Below are 17,966 nucleotides of genomic sequence, written 5' to 3' on the forward strand. Positions count from 1 at the left end.
AATGTCTGCTGCATCTTTGCTTCATGTCTACAGGGATGTGAACTGTAACTTGGAGGGATATGACCACAGGATATAAGATGAAACAAGCAATGATCCTTTTGCCCACCAATCTTGTTTATTATTTCTCTTTTACAGAATTATATTTGCAAATTAATCTGCCAGATTTTATGTGATGCAAATTTTATGCCAAATATGACGCAGCCCTGCCAGTGTAGACATAGTGTAGTTCTAACATGTAACTTGCTGTGTCGATGCAGCAGTTTTGATAACGCACATTTATCATTATGTACGACACAGTTTGCAAAATAGTTAAGACACTATAAAATGGAAAGAAAGGCAGAAAAGCAAAAAATTGTGACTTATTTAAACTCTATATTAAAGAATTTTAAAGGAAAACATATTAGAGCCAGAAACGTAATTATTATTGTTATTGTTATTTTTTTTTTGTTTTTGTTTTTTTTAAATGAATCATTTTGAGTGGTGCAGTTGTGACAGAGACATATTTAGTGTTTTGCATCATTGCTGATTTTAGCAAGACTGTAAACAGGATCTTAGTTGCTCTTCAAGACTTCCTTTGTTGTTTTTTCACAATGAGTCTAAACTTTTCAGCTCTTAATAAGTCTAGACATCCAGTTCAGACTCATAACATCCAGAATATAGTTTGAACAAGTTTCAAGCCATTGCCTACAAAAGACATCTGGATGCCAGTATTTCTTTAAAACTTCCAAAGCTTGCTCAGAATTTATTCTTCACGGATGTGCAAAATGTTCATGTAGTGACCACTAATACCATCCTGTGCTTCCACGGATGCTGGTTTCCAAATTGTGCACTGAGAAAGTGGAAGGCCCCTCTGGAAATCTGGAACTCTATGTACCAAAACAGTTCCTGTGATTTCCAAGAATAATTTTAAGTTGTTGACTCACCCCCCTGAGGAGGCAGCTGTGCGGATGCAGAGACGTTTCTAAAGGGGAAAAAAAAAAGTTTAATCTTGTATTTGTCTGCATGATGCTTATAACAAGTCACTATTGATAGTATTTGTCTTTCTCTGCAGTGATGTAGTTCATTGCATACTTAAACATGTTCATGTGCCAGTGAAACTAATTTGACATTTGATCATTTCAGTTTTAGACATCTGACTGCGAGCCTGTAGCTATGGATGGACATGCTGCCAAAACCAATGAAAGCACCTTCCCCAGCTTTGTGGATCTGGATAATTTCCTTACCAAGCATGATTCCAACTTCATCTGGCTTCTTGTTGGTCAGTAGTAAAATTTTTATGGAGACACTTAGTTTGTATGTGTTCCAAATATTGGCTTTGCAGCAGTAATATTATTTCAATCAATGCATCTTTATGAGAGTGCAATTTAATTCACTTCACTGCACACGAAGGGCATTTTTTTGGCCTTTATACTCAGTGTTGAATGCATAGCAATGATTCAGCTCAGTTTACAGTATGTTTATGTGTTCTCTTGACATGTTGGACATTTTGCTGTACTGAGCTCTAGGACTGAGTATAGTCCTAGATAAACGTTTTAAAAGCAGGTGTCCTTTGAATTTAAGTTTAATCCATGTCTGGATTCAGTCATTAAGGAATATATATATTCCTTAATATGTCCCTTAATATAAATATAATAAAAATTCCTTAATATATATATATATAATTTATTAAACCTATTTCTTTGTCAGGTCTGATAGTGGAACCCCATCTTTTTATAGAGAAGAGCAGGTTCACCTGAATTTGCACTAAAGCAGGTGAAATGGAGTGTATATGAATTCCATCTGCATTACCAATTATAGTGCCTAAGGAAAAAGAGTACTTTCAGGTGGGGTTCCTAATGTGTTACTAGTACTCATGCTGTGCTGTTGCAGAATTTGACCCAACAGAGATTAATCAAGCATTGTGATTATATTTGAAAGCGTTAGCCTACTAAATTGTTATGTTTACAAGCAGACAGAAGCTTCTGTAACTCTTAAAATTAATTTTACCGACTGAAATCATGTTCTTTCTTTCCCCTTTCAGCCACCATTCTGTCCTGTGGATGGATTATCTATTTAACTTATTACAACTCACGCAACATTGGCCTCATTCTCACCCTCATCATCAACAGACTCTACAAGGATGGCTACATTCACATCGGTGTGTTCATCAGGAGCTCTGTCGCACAGTGATGAATAGGGAGGAGGAAGCTTTCAGTTGAAGGCGTTAACTCAATCTGCTGAATATTTCATGATGAGCCAGGTTCTCTCAGTGATTATATCCACAGCATCTGAGCAAACAATACCAGACTTTCTAAACATGGGTGACACAATCCACAATCCAATGAAACCTTACTTAGGTTTTAGGATGTGAGCTTCTCTTTCAAAAACGCATATCAATTAAACACAAACTTGAACCTGACTGACTGCATGAATGAGAAATGCAAAATGACAGCAAAGGCAGCATGAAAGTTTAATGAGAAGAGCAAGGCGTAGTTGACATCTCTTTGCCAACATATGCTGGTACAAACTGAGCAGTCACCCTTTTGTTTGCGATTGACTTTTCTATCCAGATAAAGAGAATGTATACTTTTTACTGACATATTTGTGTCAGTTGTTAAGCAGGTTCAAACATGCCTCAGGTGTGTTTCCCTATCATTTAGCTTCAACTCAATCCTGCATGAATTTACAGGAAGGCATTAGCCTTTGGTTCTGTGTGGATTTTTGGAGCGAGTTAGACATTGTCTCGTCAGTCAGTGGAAAGGAATTTCACCAGTGTGAGGAAGCTTTACATTGGATGATAATGCATGAAGCACTCAGGTGCTGTCGCTCTGTTTACATGAAGTAATTGAAACTGAGAAAGACATGTTATGAGCCAAAAGAGATTATTAACAGGAAATCAAATTCATCCTTCTCACTCAGTGACAGACTCTGACTCACTTGCTGATTTAGATCGTAATTAAGATTGTTTTTGGGGTGTTTTTTCTCTCTCTCTTTGATAAGAGTGAAAGTGCGATTAAATATCCCAGCAACACCCATGCTGCTGTTATTGTACCAGAGCTTTTATAATTCTGTAATTGCAGTTTTGTAATGATTCATGTAACTGGTTAAGCTTGAATTGAAGACAATGCAATCAAATCCAAAGAAATTTGCAGGATGTTACTAGTACGGTTTAATAGTAAAACCAACACTTTATGTTGCCATTTTAAAACATGCTCACACTGTTCAACTTTGCCTTTGTGCACAGGCTCCTTCTCCTTCTCTGTTCTGTCAGGGAAGGTCATGTTCAGAGATGTCTACTACATCAACCAAGACATGTCTATCAGGTAATCTGACCGATGTTTCTGTTGTTGCTTCTCCTCCATCCGTCCCACTCTTATCTTATAATTTGCATGCTGATTGGTGTTTGCGTGTGTTACAGGATACAGGATGGCTTTCTCATATTTCGTTGGTGGAAAATGTATAATCCAAAACAGAAACAACATGGTGAGTAGAGAAGTATTTGATGACTGCTTAGATTAAACTTTTAAATGCATATGTTAGTCCACCACAGAAAAAATATATTTATATATTGGAATTCTTAGGTTATCTATGTTTGACTATCAAGATGCAACTTTTCTAACTGAGTTAGTTTCATGTGGCAACATCACCTTGAGTTCTGAGTTGTCTCTGTTTTTGCATCAGATCCCAAGGCAGAGACGAGGCTTTACGTGACTGTCAACGGCTTTGAGTTCCATGTCTATAACCGGACTGACCTCTACGCACGACTGCAGGAGACCTTTGGACTGGAACCCACGCTTCAAAGGCCCAAAAAAGATGAAGAGAGGGGGCGAGAGGACAGAAACAAGACACTGGAAAGGTATAACTATGGCATCATCAGGCAACTTTGCTTTTTATCCAGTGTTAAAATTCTTTGTAAGACACAAGTCTTATTTGAAGTTTCTAAGTTGTTGATTGCTCTAGTTGTGTTACCTTAAAATCAAATAAAAATGCCTTTGGATGATTTGTCAGTTTTTAGCTATATCTGAAACAAAAAGAACACACGCAACAGTCTAAATGCTTGTTTACCTTTTTTAAAAAAAAGTGTGTATTTTGTTTTTTAATTGTGATAACATTGTTGGGAGTACAGCTTTTTATATTTTCTCAGCATGTCTGTATGGTTTCAGTTCAGCAGAACAGAAATGAGTGCAAGAGCACATTCAGTGGTTGTGAATGATAAACAGCTGCTGAAAAAGTTGCATAATCTCACACCCTTTTCTATCTGTTGTTACCAAGTGGATTAGAAGTGCAGACAGAACAGAGCTACTGTCGTTTCCTGCTGACAGTCAAATTAGTTGAACTGACTAGAATCACACCTCTACTTAAAGATTGTGAAACTGTCTTCTGTTTCTTGTGTAGTGTCAACATTAAAGCTGAAAGTCAGGATCCCTCATCATCTTGGCGGTCCCTCATTCCCGTCATCAAAGTTAACATCAGCACTGTAAGTACCTAAGAACATCTCAAAACCTTTTAGAGGCATGTATTACCATTTAATAAAAAAATAATGTGTGTTTGCTGTCTTGTAGGGCCGCTTAGCATTTGGGAACCACTACCTTCCACAGACTCTGTGCATGAACTTTGAGGATGCCTGCCTGACCTATGCCACCAAACCTCCCTCCAGCCACTTGGACCAGTACATGCACATTGTCAAAGGCTCACTGGAGAATGTGCGGGTCATGCTGGTTCCCAGTCCTCGCTACCTGGGCATGCAGAATGACGAGTGAGTTCAAGTCATCTAAGAAAGATAAGCACATAAACAGTATTTCTCTGTTTACAGTGTTGTTGATAATAAAACTTTTTACCTCAAAGCATTTTTAGAGGAGTTGTAGCCCAAAAAATAACTCGGCTTGAAGAATATCCTATTTCTTTATTTCCACGTATTTTTTTAAGCATATTATAATGACTAGTGCTAGTTCTCCGTAGTGCTTCTCATCTATCCTGCAGCATGCATATCTATGGTGTGAATCTTAAGAACAGACAGGATGAGACGGGGTGTGTATTTTTCAGCTAGTTTGTACAAAATACAAGTAGAAGATTTTTGTTACCTTAGAATAATTTTATTTTAATGACTGCTGTTTTTTACTCAATTACGCTGCCAAGTGAATGTCGCCCTTTCAAGTACACTGAGACTGAATTGCATTGCATTAAAGATCATGGGTTTACAGTATAGAAGAATAGGCCACAGAGTTCCAAGTCTCTGTTTAATATATTTGCCCCCGAATTGTCATTTCGTGAATTTCTCATCTAGACCGCCCAGACTGATGGGAGAGGGCTTTGTTGTGATGCAGTCCAATGATGTTGACATCTACTATTACCAAGATGAACCAGGTAAGCTCATGCATGCACACATCCACTGAGATTTCTGTGCTAAGACATTAACATGAATAACTGATAGCTGCTGACACTAAATGTAAAATTTGCCAGCCAGTATGCTGTCTCTATTAAAGTATATTCTTGATTGTTTTTAGTGCAGTTGTGTATTTTTGTTCAGCCTTCTGCTGATACCCAGGTTTTGATGTTTTCACTGTGTATGTGTCCAGGTCTGGTTCCTGTGGAGCAGGAGAGTGGCGAGGAAGCAGAGACGAGCAGTGAGGATGATAAGCTGCAGGACCTGCCTCCTTGCTGGGGTCTGGACATCGTCTGTGGGAAAGGAACTGACTTCAACTATGGGCCCTGGGCAGACCGCCAGAGGTGAGTACAGATGGACAAAACAAAATCAGCAATATGAAACCTGAACTAATAGGTTTTTAGAGTACAAGCTGACAGTTGGAGGTATTAGTTTTAAAGACATCTCTGTTTTTAATTGTAGTTCATACAGGTCCTCTTCAGGATTTTGTCACTGTAATACCACAAACTTATTATTGCACACACAGAATTTCCTTGGGTGAGCTGCCCAGACATATTAACCCTGGCTCAGTTATACTTTCAAGCATATTTACAGTGATGTGGTATGAACTGGAGAACTGGAGCGTAGCTCCTTTTCATGTGTTGTTGAGCTCACCAAGGCTACCGAGTAAAAGCGTCATCAGCTGCACACCAAGAAGTTAGAGATTGTCTGTGGAGGCCATCACAAAGTACTAGGCATTAAAAACGTCTGCAAGCAGTAGGCTGCACACTGATGCTGTGTCCATCTCTTTATTGCCTTAAATCTCTGAACATTATGTGAAAACCTTACTCACTGAATAGACTGTTCCTGTGTACACATAAAAAGCTCTTTGTTGCCTGGTTGCTTAAGTTGTTTTCAGGGTCGTTATGCACTTCCATATTTTAGATTTCATTCCAACTAAAACATGAATGAATGTGTTTGAGATGATGACCTATTGCTCATGAACCAGGTAAGAAATTAAATCCAGTTTCAGTATTTGCATGGGCCGGCTTCTGGAAGGCAGCCAATCAAAACTGATTGGGTTTGGTTTTGATTGATGACAGAAAGAAAACTCCTGATTTACTGGACAGTTTAGTTTAGAGATGTGCCAGTAGAAACTGGCTGAAGGGGGGGGGGGGGGTGTCATCAAGTCTTTAATTCTAACACCCCGATGGTATGATTAGTTCACACTTGTAAGTATTTAGACTTGGCTCTATAATATGATTTTAACTTTTTCAGGGACTGTCTGTGGAAGTTCTTCCTGCCTGCAGACTACCAGGCCATGAAGGCAACTGAGGTGGCACAGCCGGGAAAACCCAGGCAGATCCAGGCCTTCGAGCTTCGCATGAACATCATTGCTGACGCCACCATCGATCTGCTTTTCACCAAAAACAGGGTGACTCTTGCTCTCTCTCCTGTCTGCTTTTTTTCCCCCTGCCAAACTCTTTGATCTGTCTTCGTCTCCCTGCTGTTCTCCTCGTCTTTGTCTTTATATCTCACCATGTTTGAGCTATTGATATTGGTTCATGTTTTATGCTTTTTCATATTTTCTTCCTGGAGCAGTGCAGGGATCTTCACAAAGCATGTGAAGTGCATACTAAATAACACCATTAATACACGTTGAATAAAAACCTAAAATTGCTCGAGTCAGGAAAGATTGTCATTTTATTACATCTTTTGAACACATTTCTCTTCAGATTAGGTGATGTTTTTCTTTCTTGTATTTTTATTCTCTGAAGCGCCCACTCATAATTTGACAGCATGTATGATATTGCTGCTTGCTTTCTCTCTCTTCTGATACGTCTTCATCCCTGTTACTAGGAAACCAATGCCATTCATGTGAATGTAGGTGCAGGCTCTTACCTGGAAGTCAACATCCCCATGACTGTGGGAGAGAATGGTAAGTGTGTGTTTCACTGAAATAACAGCAGTAGACCAAAGTATGAGTGTTCACATCAGCAAATATCCCCCTGGCTCAAGGTCAGCTCTGGTTAATGTAGGCGCACGCAGCAGTTTTCTCATCATGTAGTAATCATCTTTTACACTTAATAATGGCTGAACTGCTACTGTGATAAGCAGCTTTATCAGATCTCACTAGAAGTTCATTTAAGTGTACAGTGATGGATTCTTCAAGCTGCTTATAGTATGGCTAATGATGAAGATGAGGGTATCTCTTTTTATTATTATTTCAGATATTTATTACCATTGATATTCATCAAATTCATTTCTCAATAGGGCTGCCACAAACGATTATTTTGATAGTCGACTAGTCACCGATTATTTTTGTGATTAGTCGACTAATCAGATCATGCATCTATTGGACATAAAACGTACAGCTTACTGCACCAGCATGCATCTGCTCTTATATAACTATCATTAGCTTACAGCTTTAAGTGTTTAAGGTATGTGCTAACTAAAAATAAAGACAAGATGATAGTTTATTAAATGTTAATTACATTTGCAGATTGTTTGGGTGGAGTTTAATAAACTCAGCCGTCTGCTCCTTGCTATCTAAAATATAACAGCACAGTATATTCTCGAGCATCTCACACTTCTGATAATCAGTTGTCTGCTTGAGGTTTATTCAGCTGTGTAAAAACTATAACTTTAATCTCAGCCAAACTGATTTACTCAGGAACAAATAAAATACTGAAAAAAGCCAAACAATAACATTTTTAAGTTATCTAAGTGACATATATGTTTCACCTGAGTAGCGAAAGACGGCGGTGGGTTTGAAAACGATTTGCCGGGAGTCCGGTGTTCTCACGGGCTCTAGTGAGCCTTGCCCCCGGCTCGCTATCGAGCTGGTGGGTAACAGACGTCTCCGAAAACGTCGGAGCGCTTTTGCAAATATGTGGTGTCTTGATAAACTGAGCAGATATTTGAGGTTTACACAGCTACATTCTCGCCTGAAAATATGTTAAACGTTTATTTTGTGACCCAAAAAGAATAATAAGAGTAATATTAAAACTAACTAGCTGCCGCCATTGTTGACAACTGTTCTGGGCCGCGCTATGAATTATGGGACACAGCTTCTTCTTCGGGGTTTAACGGCAGCTGGCATCCTTGTACACGCAGTGCTGCCATCTTCTGTTTCAGTCAGTTATTACACTCTTAACTGCTTAATCCTACTACTCATTCCTGCGTCTTTTGGGATCTTACAAAGCTTCAAACGACGCGTCGACTATTAAATTAGTCGTAGACGATTTTAATAGTCGACGTAATCGTGACTAGTCGACTAATCGTGGCAGCCCTATTTCTCAATAATGTTTAAGTGTGCTAAATCTAATTTTGCAGTTTCTGCTGGCAGTTATTTAATAAATCATAATTTACTTTTTTCCTAAACATGATTTTTTTCTTAAAGTGAACCAATGTAGTAAATTGTGCAACATCCTCCATATAATTTAAATTCAATTTAGGGGCTGTAATGATTTAAACTATTAAAATCTTTGGTACGTTAGTGTGTAGAGTGTAGGTTTACTATTATGGAAATCATTCTTATAAATTGCACTGTAAAAATTCTAAAATTACATTACATGCATTTTTGTTTTGTGATATTACTCAGCTTACTAAGACCTAGAGATTGTTTTCTTTTCCTTTTTTCTGTAACTAAACTTTTAAATACAAAGTTTAGTTACATAATGCATCTTATTACAACACTGATCTTATGAATGATTTCACAAATATAAAAATAGTTTGAAAAACAAAATGAAGACATTTAAACGAGAGTAAATAACAGTTGTTTTAACTTAACTCCTGCTTCCTTATTTAGTAAATGACTAATCGCTTATTAAAGATTGCTGAATGATTGCCTAAAGTGATCACTTATTGGTGTATGTGAGGTTAACCATGCAATGCTAAGCTGCAACTACTCAGCTCCTCACTTCTGTGCGTTGCACACAGACTGAGGTTTGCCAACATTTGTAAAGTCATGGCCTGTAAGGAACATTGTTAACAACTATTTGCTTTAGGACTTTATCATTCAGAATCATTGTTTTGTACTGAGTAAAAAGGACAATCAGACCTGGCCACGTTGAAATCATAGAGTTGACCATGAACTCCTCTGTATACCAAAGTATTCTAGAGTCAAATGCGAGGCCATCAAACAGCTGGGTCATGCAACAGGACAGTCATTCCCACCACAGTTGTAAAACTACAAGTTAAAAAAGAAAAGAATCAAGGTTGCAACGGCCCAGTCAAAGTTCAGACCTCAGCACGACTGAAAAACTGCATAAACGAATGACAATGAACTAAAGCAACATTATAAAACTCCTCCACAGCCAAACCTTTGTCTCACCTTGAAAGCACCCATAGTTTTTGAGATGTAACGATTTGTCACACAGAGCAGATGAAATTATGTCAGTGCTCACCTCTGTTCCCGGAAGTTAACATAAGCAGCTTTGGTAAATAACAGTGTTTCCAAGAACTTAACCGTAGGTCTAGCTTTTGAAAGATGATTGCTTTTGCCTTCAGGATACTCTCCCACCATCAAAGGTCAGCTGCTTCATGTGGACACCACCAGCAGCATGCAGTACAGGACCCTTCTGGAGGCTGAGATGTTGGCTGTAAGTAGCAGGCAATCAGCAACGAAGCTTTTCATTTGACGTTTTGGAGAGATTCTCGAAAGTTATTACATTTCCTTCAGCATTCAAGGAGAGCGGAGCCAAAGCAGACACCAATGTTGCATACACACAAGGCGCCTCAAAGGTTAAAATTTGTTTTGTCTTTCCCATTTTTTAAAATTTTTTTATTTTATTTTTTAGTTCCACGTGATAGCCAGCTACCCCCGGGTATGGAACATGCCCCAGTCGTGGCAGTGTGAGATTGAGGTGTACAAGGCCACGTACCATTTCATCTACGCCCAGAAAAGCTTCTTCACTGGTGAGCAAGATTTCAGATTCTTTTATTTGGCCATGTGTGTATTGACACATCAGGAAATCCCAAACAATCTTGAAAGAAATGTGTCTACGATGAATCACTTTTTCTTTTCCCTTTCTTTTTTTAGATTTGATCCAGGATTGGGCGAGTGACAGCGCCCCCGATATCTACTCTTTTGTGCCGTATTCCTGGAAGTTCAAGATCCTTTTCCACCAGTTTGAGATGATCTGGGCAGCAAACCAACACAACTGGATTGACTGTTCCACCAAACAACAGGAGAATGGTAAGAAAGATCCACCGAACAGCTGATGTTCATTTTAAATGAAATGTTTTCATGAAATCACTTTAATTTGTTTAAAAAACATCTTGAGCAGTTGTGCTTTCTGGAGGTGCTGCAGCCATTGAGTAACTGTCACTTTACGGGTCGAGCATTCATTCTCGGCAAATTAAAGTAGTAAATGAAATGAAGGGTACTGTACGGTTATAAAAAGATGAGATTGATAGGGTGTTTTAGATGCTTAATTAGATAAGCCTAGAAATTTAAAAACCTCATACTGAATATTTACTGCAAATGTGTTTAACAATGTCCTGATTTGTTAGGACGTACCTTGCTGCATGTGTCATTTTATAGGAAGTTATGTGTATGTGAAATAACACAGAGCCTTTGTAATAACAGTGATACAGTTCTACAGTGTGTCAAATAAACCTGCTGTTTATGCTTGTTGTGTCTACGCTGTGAGATAAGTATAAGAAAAACATCCAGGTAGAGCACGAAGGCAATCAACGCTTTAGTACCTCTTTAACGTTGGCAGCTAATGTCCAAGGCATTTTAACTCGATTAAGTCATGATACATCTTAAAGTATATGTATACTCTACTTAATTCTAGGAGGACAGCAAACTAATCAATTGCATTATTGATCTTCTATAGTGTACCTAGCAGCCTGCGGCGAGACGCTCAATATAGACTTCACTTTGCCTTTCAATGAGTTTGTTCCAACCACCTGCCATACTCGCTTCAGCTTAAAGGTGAGTGACTCGGTTTATAGTTTATTCCAAAAATAAATATCCAATAGAGAACTTTTTTTTTTTATTTTTATTTTTATGTAGTTGTAAAGGATTTTCTTGTTTAAAAAAACATTTCAAAGCAGTATTTTATAGATACAGATTTATTTGCTCTTTACTCACAAATGTGACTCCAGAACATGTGCGGGTGCATTAATGTTCGCGTACTTTGTCCTCCTCAGGCGGAAGATACAGACATGCGACTTTCCCTGCCAGAGTGCCATCCGAGCCGCTGCCCCCTGCTTACCCTGGCCAAAGACTACCAGAACATGAAGCTGCCCCCAGACATGTTCATGCCGGGAGAGAATCAAGGAGCTCCTCCTCCGAAAGCCGCCAAGTCAAGGTGGAGGAACATCACCCGCGCAGAGTGAGTTAGGGCCAGGAATAATTTCTCTCTAGTTGTGGGGGAACAAAGTGAGTGCATTAGCAAAGAGCATGATGACTCACCACCGTAACACTGACTCGCATCTCTTACTTCTGAGGTAAAAAGATAGTAGGTGGTAATTTCAAGTAAGAGTAGCACTAACCTGCACTTTTCATGCTGTGGTCTGATCAGTTGTTGCTGCCATGTTGGTTTGAAGTGACATGAAGTAGACTTTGTTTTAATGGAGCTCATTTCTGCTCAGAAAAGGGACCTTTTGAGAAGCATGAATACATCTTATGCAAGTTGAAGCTGCAGTTGTGTGCCATTTAAGTCAAAAGTAGTAAATACAGACATTAAAAATTAAAAATAAGCCTTGCACTGTTGCAGTCATATCTTGTTATTTCATGAACAGTAATTGTAAAAGCGTGGATAGCTTACAGATATCACATCTCGCAAACCCTCCGTTTTTTGTTTTGTGTTTTTTTTTTTTGTTTTTTTTTTAACCCCCGAGGGTGTTTCTATTCTCGATTTAGGAAACATCACCACTCTTACTTGCATATCTCGTGTTCTGAGATATTTTAGGGTGTCTTGCATGCACATGTTTAAGGGCTGCACATCAAATTTTTAGTGATGTTCAAAGCAGAGTAATGCGCGGGCTGTTCCAAAAGCTTCAGTTTGTATTTCTTGAAGTAGGTGATGGGGGATTCTGAGGTCTCCTTTTTTTCTTTACGCCATTTCTTTTTATTTATTTTTTTTAGTTTATTCACTGCATGAATTAAGATTTGAATCCAGAAATGGCATGATACATGCTTTCCTTTTTGTTTTGTTTGCTGTGGAACAACCTCAAAGATTTTATACCCACATTTTTAAAAAGGCAGCAAACTGTTCTTGTCATCAACTGTTATCCTTTTCTCTCCCCACGGAGCTTTGTTTTAATACAGTGCCTCAATTCTTACCTGCATCTGGTCACAGCGCTTGTTTCCAGAATGATTCTACCTTCTGTGCAGATGTTGTTTTCTTCTGATGACATAAAGAAGTGGGGTGCTGCTGCTGTACTATCTAAATGTTCTTATATGTGTAAGCCTTACCCAAGCATTGTACTGGTCTGAGGTGGAGAGGAGAGAGCGGAGCGGGAAAAGAGAAGCTGTGATTAATGGTCAATCTATTGTTCCGTGTACGGCCACAAGCTGTGGGTAGTGACCGAAAGAAAGAAATTGCTGAAATGAGCTTTCACCAAAGGGTATCTGTGGCTCTCGGTTAGCAGTAAGGTGAAGAACTCGGTCATTCGAGAGGAGCTCAGAGTAGAGCAGCTGCTCCTCCACATCAAAAGGAGGCAGCTGAGGTGCTTCAGGTGTCTGAGTGCTATGCCCCCCAGATGAGGTATTTCAGTCATGGCAAACCTGCCCAGAATACACTGAAGATATTGTCTCTTGGCTGTCATGGGAAAGTCTCCGTGTCCAATCAGAGGGGTTGGTGCAGGTGACTGAGGAGAAGGAGGTCTGGTTAGACTCCTAGCCCCACAAAGATGTATGTATGGATGTGTAGCAAGGTTTAAAAGCTAACTTACCTATTTATCAAGCTCCAAATTTATCTTGTATTGTGATATTTCTTACAGTAAATGCTTTACTTGTCAAAACTCAGCAGGTTATGTGTTTTGCTCACATTAGAGCTGTGTGAGATTGGTGTTGACAAACTAGGAATTGAACCGGGGCTTGTTATGCAAATGTGTAAACCACTCGGTCAGTGGGAGTTTGAAGAGATTGTAAAGATCTTTTGCTATTTAGGCAGCACATGCACATGCCTTGTGCACTGGGTACATGATAACCAACATCCAGATCATTTATTATACATGACCCACAGGCGCAGCACTGTCAGACACCCACTAACCCCCTGGGAGGTTACGATCGAATACTTTCTGAGCCGGCACGCTGTGTGCTACCGAGAAATCAGGCGTGACCTATTTGCTGCGTCTGCTGTGTCCTCGGATGAACGGGTCATGAAGCAAACGATAAAGTGTAAAATCCATCTGAAATGGTGATAAAGCATTATGACTGTTCTCTGAGTGTCCGTGTTTCTCGTCCTTACATCAGATCTGGTTGGGTAGACTGCTGGAGTGTGCCCAACTTTTTGCTTATCATTGACTACACCTGGCACCCCATTTATCCCCAGAAGGCTGATGAGCAACTCAAACAGTCATGTAAGCTAACTGCTCAGTATGAGTTCTTTAAAATCTGTCATCATTGTTTACATTCATGTGTAGATACTGTTGTTTTACCTCGCTCTGATTATTTTCCCAGTTTCTGAGATGGAGGAATCCATGCTATCGGCCTTGCGGCCCCCAGAACACACCTCAGTGGCTCACACATCTGCTTCAGCGCCCCACAGTCGGGCAACCACTGACCCCTCAGAGCTGCCCCCTGACAGACTTCATGTGGAAATGGAAATGTCACCAGATTCTCAAATAATTCTCTATGGGCCTTTGCTCCGAGCTCTGATTTCCATCAAGGTACCGAAATTCTTACTGTGACTTACTATGTAGTCACTGAAGCAATTTATTAATAGACACTTCATAACATAAGCACCAAGTAAGCATAAGAGGAATGAAATCATGAAAAAGTTGCCCTTTTTTTAAACAATTTTCTAATCCCCCTCATATTTTGTTCTCACAGGAAAATTATTTTGGCGAGGATGACATGTACACAGACTTTGAGGAAGCCGTGTCGAGCCCTGTGTTGTCCACTTCTACTTCCTCGGGCCTTGGCTGGTCTCCACTGGGAATGGAAGACAGCGAACATAAAGAAACCTCAGACATCCATCCCCTTGACCTGCGGCCCTGGGACATCACCGTGCTCATTAACCTCTACAAAGTTCACGGCCGGCTGCCAGTGGTAAGACTGATGACACAAGTAGTTGAGAACGAGGGGTGGGGAGCAGAGTTAGTGCACAGAATATGGTTATGAAGCATTTGCTCACTGCAGTGGGAAACAGTCAAGTGTAAGACGAACAAAATAAGCCATTTTTAAAGTATAGTAATCAGTTACTAAATATTGTGTTTTAATTGGTAAAAGAAAAATGGAAGAATGTAAATTTGCATCAGGTAGACAGATTGTATACCTTCGATAATATACATTAATTATCTTTGATCAGTAGGTTTCCATCAGTGTGTGTCTGTGCTGATGACTCAGTATGTTTGCTTACTGTCTCTTGGCTCTACAGCACTGCAGCAGCGAGGGTCCCGAAGCTCCATCCGGCTTCTTGGAGCGGCTGTGTTTTGAGATGAAAAAGGGCTACAAGGAGACAAAGCTTCAGCTGCTCCTGTCCCCTGTTCACATCTTTGTCAGTGACAACTACCAGGTATTAGACTCACCTACCTGCTGATGCTGGGCTCCTGTGATTTATGGAATTTCCTAAATGTATAAGTATTAGACTAGATCTGATTGGTTTTGTCTTAGACGCTTCTAGTCCCATCTTTGCGTATTTCCAGCGAACAATTCTTCTATTTCACTCCCTCTACGCCTTTCAGTGACGCAAGGCACCTGCATCTTAGTGCTACACTATTTTTGGACTCCCAGACCACATTCCTATTTAGAGGGCTGTCCTGCAGGAGAGCACAGAGTTACACTTTATCATGTTAATGCAGCTATAGTGAGTAAACATAAATGAATAACTGAAGTTAAAACAGCATTAGAGCACATCTGCTCAACTTCTCAGTACTTCAGCTGAACCTTCAGATTGTTTTTATACAAGCTAAGATTAAGTATCGTGACAACAGGCTAATTCGATACATTAAGTAGATCTTAATCACTGGTTGGTGAATACTATGCAACTCATGTCTACCTTTGTGGTTTTTAAAATATTTTAAAATATTGACAGAAAATTTATATCGTTATCGGGATGATGGATGTCTTATATTGGGATATGAGATTTTGGTCATATCGCACATCCCTAGTGTCCACACACATATATGTTTGTTTGTTTTCTTCTTCTTCTTCTTCTTTTTTAAATATAGATATACAGCTTTAGTTTAAGAATCTCTGTCCCCATGAAAATCCAAACACATTTGTCAAGTTCTGTCAAGGAAACAACAGGTGATGATATAACCCCTAAGAAATGTTGGCCTATTGGCAGCCTGATGGAGCAGTAACACAGTGCACAGTCTGATGTCAGATAAGGAGAGGTGTAAGTCTTTGTTTGTCATGTCCACATGTAAATGCAGAAACTGAGTTTGTGAAAATCTCCACACTGGAAGGTGTTTTTCAAAAGCTGTTTACCCAAATGTGGACAATAAACTGAGACCTCCAGGGTGCTGGTGTAATTTACTTTTCTCATACTAATCACATTTGGCCAAAGTTCTTTAACTTAAGCAAATTCTGCCATTTCTTCACTCTTTCCTTTAAACTGACAGCAGTTGTGTTTTGTAGGAGTATTTTCAGTGCAATTTTGCTATTAACGTGAATTTATTCAGATATTACTTGAAACCACTTAAGTCAAGCAACTATATGGCTTTGCATTTTAATTGAGTCAGCAATAAAAAAACAAACTGACTTTTTTTAAAACTTAGGCTGAAAGGGCAATTCAGTCCTTCAAAAAGCATAAAAGCTGCTGTAGATGTTGCATAATGTGGATCGCGCTTGCTATAGCCACATATTTACATAAGCAGCTGCATATTGTGCAACTGCACAGAATTTGTAATCTTTAGCTGTGTTAGATCCTATTTGCTGCTGAGTTAATAACTTTCACTAATCCTCGACAGAATGTGTCTTCATCTCTCTCCCTTGGCTAGATAATATGCACTCTTTAAATCTGGAATACAGAAAATCTGGAGGCTTATTAAAGAACGTTGTCACAGGTTACACGTTAGGGGGAAAAAAAGCATCGTGTCATATCAATTTATGTTGGTTTTGTAAGTGCAAATCCTTTCTTTTGTGACAGCGTCCCACAGCTGATGGGGTGTTGAGAGATGGCCACCTGAGTCTGTCTGGCCTACAGATGAGGGCCCATGCCATGTTCTCCGCTCAGGGCCTTCCTCTGGGCAGTGACACGCTGGAGTATGCGTGGCTTATTGATATGCAGGCTGGGGGGCTCACCGGCAGGGTCACTGTTCCACAGGTGTGTGAGTCTGTTTTATTAGCTGGAATTAAACACCAGTACAGTAGAAATCAAACCTGCGTTTGCAAATTTTAAAGAAATGTGCAAATTTTTACTTAAAAGCTTGTCAGAGTGTGCTGTGCTTTAATGTTTTTCATGCTTCAAACCCCCGTAATCACTGTATCTATTTTATTTTCTTGTTACTGTTTTTCGTGGTGATTATTTAGGTGGCCAGCATGATTGAGTGGGCTAAGACTTTCCTTTTCCACGTGTTCTCCCGGGAGTTCCAGCTAGAACAACCCAAGCCCTCTGTCATCTGCCAGCACGGTGTTGATCGTCGCATCTGCGATGCCAAGGTGCAGCCAGACAGCATACAATGAAATACTGCGTGATATTTGAGACTCATTTCTAAACACATTTTCACTTTCTCTGCTGTCAGGCTCCGGTTTGAACTAGTTAGCAGTCGTGTGTCTGAATTGCTTACTGGAAGCTGCTAAATTAGATCATTATGGCTGATGGCTGCTTTTTGTGAGATTTGAATGCTGGTCCGAGCTGTCCTTTGTGAAATGAAATGTTCAAATGAGACCAGAAAATAAACTGAGACCACTTTGAGCCTTTCTTTAATGATGCATGACTCAGAAAGTGCACTTTTTCTCACAGAAAAACAAAGTCTGAGAAAAAAGTCTAACCCGTATCTATTTATCTGCTTGGAACAGCTGTACATACACAGCACCATGATGTATAAAATGATGGAACATGTCTCACAAACTGTCTTGTCTGTATTCGAATACTAACAAGGATATTTTTGAGAATGCTGCCTAAAAGCCCTCATTAGTGTCTAAGCCACTGTGTCTACAGGCTGTGCAGCAGTATTTAAAGCACAGTCTAACACTAAACAGGAGCTTGGCTTTTAGTAAAGGTTCAAAAGTTTCTGCTACTAAATGATGGTTGTCTTTCAGTTGAGCTGCCTCCCCGGTCACTGTCGCACATCCGAGGAGCTGAAGTACACCATGACCCGCCTGGCCATGGATGGAGTTGACCTCTTCATTGTCGAGCATGGCTGTGCTGCCAGTATCAAGGTAATGAGCGTAAAAAAACCAAAACTCTGAAGCTATAACTGTTTAACTTCAGAATGTTTCTTTTTCTATACTTTTTGAGGATCTTCTCTGTTTTCTCTCTTCTTCCCCACCTCC

General features: G+C 39.6%; 1 protein-coding gene across 3 annotated transcripts in view; it reads left to right on the forward strand.

Moving 5' to 3' along the window:
* The window catches only part of kiaa1109 (KIAA1109 ortholog), a 72,556-nt gene that overhangs the window by 2,976 nt on the left and 51,614 nt on the right, over window positions 1-17,966 (forward strand). For all 3 annotated transcript variants that reach the window (XM_040023618.1, XM_040023619.1, XM_040023620.1), the window contains exons 2-24: window positions 1,123-1,258; window positions 2,021-2,137; window positions 3,224-3,302; window positions 3,398-3,462; window positions 3,661-3,835; window positions 4,375-4,456; window positions 4,542-4,735; window positions 5,264-5,343; window positions 5,556-5,706; window positions 6,620-6,776; window positions 7,202-7,280; window positions 9,854-9,945; window positions 10,144-10,261; window positions 10,386-10,541; window positions 11,188-11,285; window positions 11,504-11,688; window positions 13,776-13,882; window positions 13,983-14,191; window positions 14,355-14,573; window positions 14,902-15,039; window positions 16,618-16,794; window positions 17,001-17,129; window positions 17,733-17,852. In XM_040023618.1, the coding sequence (XP_039879552.1) occupies window positions 1,153-1,258; window positions 2,021-2,137; window positions 3,224-3,302; window positions 3,398-3,462; window positions 3,661-3,835; window positions 4,375-4,456; window positions 4,542-4,735; window positions 5,264-5,343; window positions 5,556-5,706; window positions 6,620-6,776; window positions 7,202-7,280; window positions 9,854-9,945; window positions 10,144-10,261; window positions 10,386-10,541; window positions 11,188-11,285; window positions 11,504-11,688; window positions 13,776-13,882; window positions 13,983-14,191; window positions 14,355-14,573; window positions 14,902-15,039; window positions 16,618-16,794; window positions 17,001-17,129; window positions 17,733-17,852 (3,033 nt within the window). In that variant the 5' untranslated portion in view covers window positions 1,123-1,152. The remainder of the gene's footprint in view (window positions 1-1,122; window positions 1,259-2,020; window positions 2,138-3,223; window positions 3,303-3,397; window positions 3,463-3,660; window positions 3,836-4,374; window positions 4,457-4,541; window positions 4,736-5,263; window positions 5,344-5,555; window positions 5,707-6,619; window positions 6,777-7,201; window positions 7,281-9,853; window positions 9,946-10,143; window positions 10,262-10,385; window positions 10,542-11,187; window positions 11,286-11,503; window positions 11,689-13,775; window positions 13,883-13,982; window positions 14,192-14,354; window positions 14,574-14,901; window positions 15,040-16,617; window positions 16,795-17,000; window positions 17,130-17,732; window positions 17,853-17,966) is intronic.

This window comes from Simochromis diagramma, unplaced genomic scaffold (assembly GCF_900408965.1).
Source record: "Simochromis diagramma unplaced genomic scaffold, fSimDia1.1 OVJJ01000303.1, whole genome shotgun sequence".
NCBI lineage: Eukaryota > Metazoa > Chordata > Actinopteri > Cichliformes > Cichlidae > Simochromis > Simochromis diagramma.